Consider the following 9,423-nt stretch of genomic DNA (forward strand, 5'->3'; position numbering starts at 1 on the left):
GTGCCGAAACCCGGGAGGGTTGAGATTCCTTCTCGTTCTCCACAGCCAGCTCTTCTGAGTGTGGAAGCCCGCCGACGAGCTCACTTCCCACCTGGGCTTTCAAGACCTCCTCAAGAGGACGCCCTGTACCTTTGTGAGCGGTACAAGTCCTGTGTAAGGGCTTTATTGGTTTTCCACGTAACCAGAGGAATATTGGTCTCTCTCTCTTCCTCTTTTCTCTACATTTTCTTTTCTGCGAGACCAACCAACTCCAGGACAGAGGCCTTTTGCCATTCGACCTCCCTCAAAAAAAAAGAAAAAGAAATAAATTTCAGCACTCCATTCCTTCCCCCAGAAGTAGCCACTCATTGTTACAATTTATGTATCCTTCTAGAAATATTCTGTGCATTTATGAGCTTATATTTATTTTCACATAGCCTTTCATCTTGTTAAGGAAATGGGACCACACTGTTTACACTGATTTTTTTCACTTGTATCTTACAGATTCTCTTATTATACATTATATTACATACAGATCTTCCTTATTTATTTTAATAGTTGCATATAAGATTCCATTGTACAGCATAGAGCTGGGCAGGGGTAGAAGAAGTTGAGGAAAGAGGAGTTTGGGGACATCTTGGTGACCTCTCTAACTGGTTAGTGATTAACCCTGCCTCTCCCCTGTCTCAGCTGCTGACTTCATAGGAACTTGAGTCTGAGATCTGTAGTGGTCTTGAGCTGGGATGAACAGTGAGGAGAAATGAAGTCTGGGGGAGGATAGGGAGGACTGCATGCTGTGACCCGTCTTCCACAAAAGCTAACACGTCATTTCTGGCACTACCAACCGCTGCCACCAGAGGACACTCCTCTCTCTCCTGAGGCAGCCAGAGTCAAGGAGCACGGGCCCGAAGTTGGGGGAGGGGAGGGGTGGGCTGGGAGGTAGGGAAGTGTGGGTGAAGGGAGTCTAAACAGGAGGATGAACCAGTGGAGAGCCTCAAGAGATGGTTATCCTTGGATCTGCAATTGAGGATTTACTGAGTCCAAGCTTGTTCTGCTCACTTCAGGACAAGCCAGTAAATTAACAGATGGGTTGTTAGGGCAAGGAATAGCAACTTTATTTGCAAAGTCAGCAGACCAAGAAGATGGTGGGACCCATTGTCCCAAAGAACCATCTTGCTTGAGTTAGAATTCAGCCTTCCTGTATACTTAAAGGGGAGGAGTAAAGTCAAACATGACTATGCCAAAGGTTTTGACTGTGTGGATCAAACAAACTGTGGAAAATTCTGAAGGAGATGGGAATACCAGACCACCTGACCTGCTTCTTGAGAAACCTGTATGCAGGTCAGGAAGCAACAGTTAGAACTGGACATGGAACAACAGACTGGTTCCAAATAGGAAAAGGAGTACGTCAAGGCTGTATACTGTCACCCCGCCTATTTAACTTCTATGCAGAGTACATCATGAGAAACGCTGGGCTGGAGGAAGCACAAGCTGGAATCAAGATTGTCGGGAGAAATATCAGTAACCTCAGATATGCAGATGATACCACCCTTATGGCAGAAAGTAAAGAAGAACTAAAGAGCCTCTTGATGAAAGTGAAAGAGGAGAGTGAAAAAGTTGGCTTAAAGCTCAACATTCAGAAAACTAGAATCGGCATCCAGTCCCACCACTTCATGGAAAATAGATGGGGAAACAGTGGAAACAGTGGCTGACTTTATTTTTTGGGCTCCAAAATCACTGCAGATGGTGACTGCAGCCATGAAATTAAAAGACACTTATTCCTTGGAAGGAAAGTTATGACCAACTTAGCATATTAAAAAGCAGAGACATTACTTTGCCAACAAAGGTCTGTCTAGTCAAGGCTATGGTTTTTCCAGTAGTCATGTATGGATGTGAGAGTTGAACTATAAAGAAAGCTGAACATCGAAGAATTGATGCTTTTGAACTGTGGTGTTGGAGAAGACTCTTGAGAGTCCCTTGAACTGCAACGAGATCCAACCAGTCCATCCTAAAGGAGATCAGTCCTGGGTTTTCATTGGAAGGACTGATGTTGAAGCTGAAACTCCAATATTTTGGCCACCTGATGCGAAGAGCTGACTCATTAGAAAAAACCCTGTTGCTGGGAAAGATTGAGGGCAGGAGGAGAAGGGGACAACAGAGGATAAGATGGCTGGATGGCATCTCCGACTCAATGGACATGAGTTTGGGTAAATTCCGGGAGTTGGTGATGGACAGGGAGGCCTGGCATGCTGCAGTTCACAGGGTCGCAAAGAGTCAGACATGACTGAGCGACTGAACTGAACTGAAAGTCAAACATCTCCTAGTTTCGGTCAGCCTAGGAGAGGATGTGTTCATTTCTTCCTCCCTGCAGTCATTCATAGGTAAGCCTGGTCAGCATGTCTCCTGTGAGCGGAGCAAAGGCATTTTAGCTTAATGTTCATCACCTGGGAGGCGGGGTTGCCAGTTGTTTACTTGCTAAGTTGTGTCCAACTCTTTGCAACCCCATGGACTGTAGCCCACCAGGCTCCTCTGTCTGTGGGATTTCCCAGGCAAGAATACTAAAGTGGGTAGCCATTTCCTTTTCCCAGAGATGGGCCTTTATGTATAATTTAAGCTTACAAGCAATATCCCTTTAGTGATTACCTTGTAATAGAATACAAAGGTGCTTCCCTATTACAAGGGCAGCACATTGGCCTGGCCAAGCAGGCCTCCAATCTGTGAGGTGGGAATGGGAGACTAGGTATTACACTTGGGGACTGAAGAGGTGAGGGATAGTCTATGAATCTGAGTTTCTGGACGTAATTTCTCTTACTCCTCACCTCTCCCCACCTCCTGCAGAGTTTTTTGATGCAGAAGGAAACGAGGCAGACTTGAAATTTGGGGGGCTCCGGGGCCGAGGGGTCAAGAAACAGGATCCTCCAATCGAACGAGACCTCTACCTGTCCCTGGAGGACCTGTTTTTTGGCTGCACCAAGAAAATTAAGATCTCCCGAAGGGTGAGTACTTAGGAACCATCTTCTATCCCTTCCAACCCTACTGGTCACCTCCTCCCTGATCCTAAGTGGAGACCTCAGCTATGGTCTTACAGAAGCATAGAATCTTAGATTTGGAGCCCTAGGATGGTCGAATTCCAGAATCTGACATTTGGAAGGGACAGTTGAGGGTTTTAGCCTGGGTCTTTCCTCCTGTAGGAGTCCCCTCTGTGTGCTTTCCTAACAGGGACCAACTCTTTCCCTTCTCAGCTCAGCCCCATCCCTGAGGGAAGTGGGAAGGCTCTGGACGGGAGGAGTCTCCTGTGAATTCTGCCTTCTGGGTGTTTCCTGATGGTCCCCTGCAGGTTTCTTCTGGGTGTTTGCCTCAGGAGTAAGAAGGAGCCGTGTGGGCATGGAGGATGGGCCACGGCACGTTTCCCAAGGGGATTGGTTGAAGAAGACCTTCAGTGTGTCAGGTCCCAGACCCCATCCTGGCCCTGTCCCTTGGTCCAGCCCTGTGCTAGGCACCCAAGCAAGACCCCTCATACATCTGCCCAGCAGAGGAGATGCCAGCCACAGCCATGATTTCCATGGAGGGAAGGCACCCATCTGGGCATGTGACTGGGAAATAGGTAGATGACAGAGGAATGCTTTGGGAGAGGTCAAGACATGTTGCCCTCCATTTTTTTCCCTTTGGGATTAAGAGATCTGGCAGAGGCTCCAGGTCAGAGCCTCTGGCGGGGAGAGCAAGTGAGTGCGCGTTCACCGTGTGCCTGTTAGTCACCAAGACCACGTAATTTCTAGGGCTGGGGTTGTGACCTTGATCAACTCACGGGGAATGCTTGGCACCTCAGGCCCCAACCCCGTGCCATATCCTGCCATCCTGGAATCATAAGTTCTTGATTCAGTGGAACATAGGATGGGAGTGGGGATGGCTCAGACAGGTTCTCCCCGGTTCTGGAGGACTGAGCTGTGCACAGATCCCATGGAGCATCTTTCACGTGTGTTAAAGCCAGCTGGGAAATCCTGAGCCTACCTCCTTCCCCATCATCTTGCTACAGGTGCTGAACGAGGATGGGTACTCCTCTACCATCAAAGACAAGATCCTCACTATCGATGTAAAGCCTGGTTGGAGGCAGGGCACACGTATCACCTTCGAGAAGGAAGGGGACCAGGTGAGGATTGGGAAAGCTGTCTAAGGTCAGTTACCTGGGTTCGTGTGATGGGAAGACTGAGAACGAGGCCCCTGGGAGCCCTGGTCTGGAAGGGAGACCAGTCTGCAGGGGAGATGAGCTGATCCCTAATGCCCCTTCTGAGGGGCACTCACAGTGCCTCAGTGAGTGGGTCACCCAGGATTTCTTCTCATTTTGCAGAGTGAGAAACAGGCCCAGAGAGAGAAGGGACTTGCCCAGGGCAAGAGCACCAGAGTTGAAAGGAGATCCCAGTCCTAACATCAGTGCTCTGATTTTCTTTTCAAAAAATTATTTACTTATTTGGCTGTGCTGGGTCTTAGTTGCAGCATGTGGGATCTAGTTCCCTAAGCAAGAATCAAACCCAGGACCCTGCATTGGGAATGTGGAATCTTGGACACTGGACCATAGGGAAGTACCCTTCCTGATTTTCTTGTGTGTTTCTCTGAGTAAAGCCCAATTGTAGGAGCTACTCAGAAGCCATTTATTTATAATAATTTTAAATTACTTATTTAAATAAAAATATAAAATTATTGTCCAAAGCGTGCTGATTCCTCAAATTCTGAAAAGAGAAGGAATGATGTTATCTTTGGAGCCAGAGAGATGAATTCCTCTGCCCATATCTCTTGCTTCTTTCTCACTTATGAAACACCTACTTCCGAAAACCCACTTCAAAACCTACCTCAAAGGACTTGCCTAGTGGTCTAGTGGCTAGTACTCTGCATTCCCAGTGCAGGGGGCCCAGGTTCCATCCCTGGTCAGGGAACTAGATTCCACGTGTCGCAAAACCAAGACCCAGCACAGCCAAATAAATAAAATTAAATTAAAACAAAAAACCCACCCAGTTCTAAAGCTCCCCTCTCCAGGCAGCCTTCCCTGACCTCTCTCTGAGCTCCCACCTCTGGGTTCCTTTTATCTCAGTCTTGAGGATTCACTGTGTCCCTGTTTCCCCTAGACTGGAAGCCCTGGTGGGTAGGGGCCAGTCTGATTCCTCTGTTCGAACTCCCACAGGAGTTCCAGCAGAGTTCTGGGACTTAATGAAGCTTGGCAGGACAGTCTTGCACGCGGTACTCTGACCCCAGCCCAGTATTCTGCCCTCCAGCTGTTGCATCTGCTTGGGCTGCAGAGTAATGGCAAGGGGAGGGTGATGGGTGGGGAGTGGGTGTGTATAGTCATTGGGGTAGGTTTCTTTCTAAGGCCAAAATGGAAAGGCCCTTCCAGAAAAAACTGGTCTAATCTTCTTGTTGTTCAGATGAAGATTTGGAAACAATAGAGACAGGAACTTGGCCAAGGTTCATAACCAATTAGTCCTTGTCACCCCTTGGCCTCCCCTGCCCAGGGTCCCAACATCATCCCAGCTGACATCATCTTCATTGTAAAAGAGAAGCTACACCCTCGCTTCCGCAGGGAGAATGACAACCTCTTTTTTGTGAACTCCATCCCCTTGGGCAAGGTGAGTGGGCAAAGTAGAAGAGCAAAGGGTGGGCAGATCACCTGGGGTCCACCAACCCATCTCCCTCTATCATAACATATATCAATGTCATTCTTTTCTCCCAGACTGTGAACTCCTGAGGGCAGGCTATTGCTCAGCTCACTTACCTGTTAGTCCTTGAACATCCTTTTGTCTCCTTGAGGTCCAGCTTAGAGCCTGGCGTCGGATAGTCTCGTAAAGTACCTTCTAAACAGAATGGACATAGGGACCACTCCCACTTTGGGCCTTCATGTCCCCTAGGCTCTGACCTGCTGCACCGTAGAGGTGAAGACCCTAGATGACCGTCTGCTCAACATCCCCATCAATGACATCGTCCAGTGAGTCCATTTACTTGGGCCCCAATAGATGGGAAAGGGCTTCCTGGTCCTTAGAGGCTAGCCTGGTACCCAGCTGGCACCCAGCTCAAAGCGGGTGAGAAGGATTGAAATCCAGCCCCCACTCTGGCCACGCTGTGGGCTGCATTCATTTGACAAATGGAGTGCCTTTTTCTTACTTGCATGAAGTCATCGTGGAGGCTAGAAGCCCCCAGTGTTAGGAAATCCCTGTTGTCTTCATCCTCTAGAATTTCCAAGCCCTTTCCCCAGCAAGGTCCTCTGTGTGGGAAGCTTGGCAACTGAGTACTCCCCATTCCAACCCAGGGTCTGCTCACTTTCCTTCCCTCCTTGTCCTGTTTTCCATCTAAATGAGATTCCCGGAATCCTCCATCAGAGACTCCAGAATCAGAGATTCACTGTAAATGGATTTCCAGGGAGCAAGCTGTTTGGAACAAGCCAGTCTCCTCTCCCCTGCCACTGGTTCTAGAAGCTGGTGACTGCTGCATGCCTGAGGTTATGTGAGCAGAGGCAGATGTCTGGCTCTGGTGCCCTCTGAGTTCCCTTCTTTCATCCTCCCGTCTCAGCCCCAAGTACTTCAAGAAGGTGCCAGGGGAGGGGATGCCGCTGCCAGAGGACCCCACCAAGAAGGGGGACCTCTTCATTTACTTCGACATCCAGTTCCCCACCCGCCTCACACCCCAGAAGAAGCAGATGCTGCGCCAGGCGTTGCTGACGTAACTCTAACTCGGGTGGGCTAGGGCCTGAGCAGGGGGAGGGGAAGGTGAGCAGGGGGAGGGGAAGGTGAGCAGGGGCCTGACCCCACCCCTACACAGCCTCAGGGTGTGCAGGGGAGCCCGCCCACTGCACAGCCGGGACTTGGGGACTGGATGGCATGGGACTTTTGAACTGACACAATAAAGTTTTATTTCCTATCCTACAGCTACACCCAGGAGAGTTATGTATTAGATGGAGAAGAGCTTTATACAGCCCTTCTCGTGGAGCAGAGGCAAGGGCAGGGCCCAAGAAATTGAGGAGCTGGGACCCCATCCTGGCTATGTGAGCCTGGCCAGGTCTCTGAGGGTTCAGAGCCTCTGTGCTCCCAACTTGATAGTGGGGTGCAGTGCTGCCTCATCTCTGAGGGTCCCCAGATCATGCTCTCTGGAAGGGCAGTCTCTAGTGTGATATAGTCACAGTGTACTCAGGAAAACTGAAGCACAGAAAGCAAAACACTTGTCCCAGGTCACACAGGGCTCAGTGGCAAAGCTACATCAGAACCTTGAAGGCCACCTCTCACAACTTCACTCTGCTTAGAGGCAGCACAATGGACACAGTGCCAGAAAGGGCTTAGTTTCTGCCTCGCCAGTCTGCATTGCTGGTTCTGTGCAGTGGGTCCTGAGCTAGAACTAGGCAGGTTCTTAGAACTGGGCTCTGCTTCTAATCCTACCCCTGCCCCTTTGGACATTATTATCCATCTTGTCAGTAAAGCAGAACCCAGAACCCTCTTCAGGCTGCTCACTGATGTGAAGGTGCTTGGTGAACTCACAGCATAGGTTTCAGGGTTACAGCATTGCTGCCAACATGGCCTATGGGAGTGCCAGCCTCCAGGCCCACCTGGGCTTGTGCAGACCACACCTGCTTCCCCAGTCTGTCTTGTGCCCAGGGAGGCACCCCTCACTGAAGTCTGGGCTTGGGCTAGGAGAGATTCAAGCTTATGACAGAGAGGGTGGACACTTACATGGAGTGACTTAGGAGACACCAGAGGGAGTTCCCTGGTGGTCCAGTGGTTAGGACTCTCCACTTTCACTGTCAAGAGTGTGGGTTTAATCCCTGGTTGGGGGACTAAGATCCCACAAGCCTCGAAGTGCAGCCCCCTCCCCCCCCCAAAAAAAAGAGGTGGGTCAGAAGAGGGCCCCATAGAATAGATATTGCTTAGATTCCACCATTCAAAATATCATATTAGCTTAAGCCATTTTAAACCATCAGGGAGAAGGCCACAGACCTTGAGATGTAGAATCTGACCTATGGTTCATCAAAGAATGTGGGCTTCGGAGTTAGGTGCACCTCCAGGAGTTCTACCTGCCAGCTGTGTGCCCTTGGGCAAATTGCTTCACCTCTCTGAAGCCGTTTACAGTCCCTATCTTGCAGGCCGAGGATTCCACACCTTATTTATGAGCTGAGGTCTTATAGTCCCCAAGAAGGACAGGGTTAGATTATGAGTAGAAACCAGAGGAGTGGAGCAGACTCTGCCATGAGGCAGGACCCAGGTGGAGAGGTGGTACTAGGTGCCCTGGTTTGACAGTGAGTGGGTGAGGACTGCCTGGTGGAACTCTGGCAGTCTAGCTCTCCTCTAGGCCAGCAGCAAGGCCTGCTCCTAACCTCTTCCTCATGGTGATTCTCAGGGAAGCCTGGTTTCAGGCTTGATGAGAGCCATTTATAAGATTAGGTCAGTGTGGTCTTCAGCGCTGCCATGTCTGGTATTTTACAGGCAGCGAGGGAGGAGTTACTGAGGCCTACTGGTATGCTGGTCAGTGTTCCTACAACCTCCCCCAGCTCCTGTCTCAGATCATTCCTAGAACAATGAAATCTGGCGGTCTCACGCCCAAGCGAGTGTCTGAAACACAAGACTGGTCAATGAGCCAGCTGACAAACATGCCTGGGGCAACAAACTGCTCCTGTTTCCTCTGGTGCAAAACAGTGAATAGCCTGTCTCACAGGATTAATGTGAGAATTAGTGTGCATTAGGCACACTGACTGGATCCCCTGTTTAGGCTGACCCCTTGCCACCCTGGCTTGATTCATGACACCCAACCTTGTCCCTCCTGGGGACTGTGAGACCTCAGCTCAGGTGAGGAATCCTGGGCCCTTTTTCCTTCTCCACAGCCCTAACATGTGGGACCCCTTGCCTGAGCACGGAAGGGCCCAGCCTCCAACTCTGGTGGGGAAGGCCTGGTAGCACCAGCTGGCTGAAGCAGGAAGGTCTCTGGGCCTGGCTCCACAGCCGCCTAACAGGACTCCTGAAGGACCCCGGCACTGGTTCCTGGGGGAAGGGTACACAGGAATCTGGTTCCTAGACTCAGTTCAGCTGCGGATCTCCCATGTGTCCTTGCCTGCATGACCTGTCCCAGCCTTCAGCTTCTTCAGACATCTATAAAATGGGCCTGGATGGCTTAATTCCAAGGGCCCAGCTGTGCATGACGGAGAAGGCAATGGCACCCCACTCCAGTACTCTTGCCTGGAAAATCCCATGGATGGAGGAGCCTGGTGGGCTGCAGTCCATGGGGTCGCGAAGAGTTGCACACAACTGAGCAACTTCCCTTTCACTTTTCACTTTCATGCATTGGAGAAGGAAATGGCAACCCACTCCAGTATTCTTGCCTGGAGAATCCCAGGGACGGGGGAGCCTGGTGGGCTGCTGTCTATGGGGTTGCACAGAGTCGGACATGACTGAAGCGACTTAGCAGCAGCAGCAGCAGCTG

The 9,423-nt window shown here is 50.3% G+C and overlaps 1 protein-coding gene across 2 annotated transcripts in view; it reads left to right on the forward strand.

Moving 5' to 3' along the window:
* DNAJB13 (DnaJ (Hsp40) homolog, subfamily B, member 13) overlaps window positions 1-6,882 on the forward strand; it is a 15,253-nt gene extending 8,371 nt beyond the window's left edge. The window contains exons 4-8 of one of the 2 annotated variants that reach the window (XM_010848847.1): window positions 2,818-2,975; window positions 4,013-4,126; window positions 5,481-5,594; window positions 5,874-5,950; window positions 6,532-6,882. In XM_010848847.1, coding sequence (XP_010847149.1) covers window positions 2,818-2,975; window positions 4,013-4,126; window positions 5,481-5,594; window positions 5,874-5,950; window positions 6,532-6,685 — 617 coding nt within the window. In that variant the 3' untranslated portion in view covers window positions 6,686-6,882. Of the gene's footprint in view, window positions 1-2,817; window positions 2,976-4,012; window positions 4,127-5,480; window positions 5,595-5,873; window positions 5,951-6,341 lie in introns of both variants that reach the window. The other variant, XM_010848848.1, reaches the window with a different exon arrangement.
* The last annotated feature ends 2,541 nt before the right edge of the window (window positions 6,883-9,423 follow it).

The sequence above is a fragment of the Bison bison genome, unplaced genomic scaffold (genome assembly GCF_000754665.1).
Source record: "Bison bison bison isolate TAMUID 2011002044 unplaced genomic scaffold, Bison_UMD1.0 scf7180017864276, whole genome shotgun sequence".
Taxonomy (NCBI): Eukaryota; Metazoa; Chordata; class Mammalia; order Artiodactyla; family Bovidae; genus Bison; species Bison bison.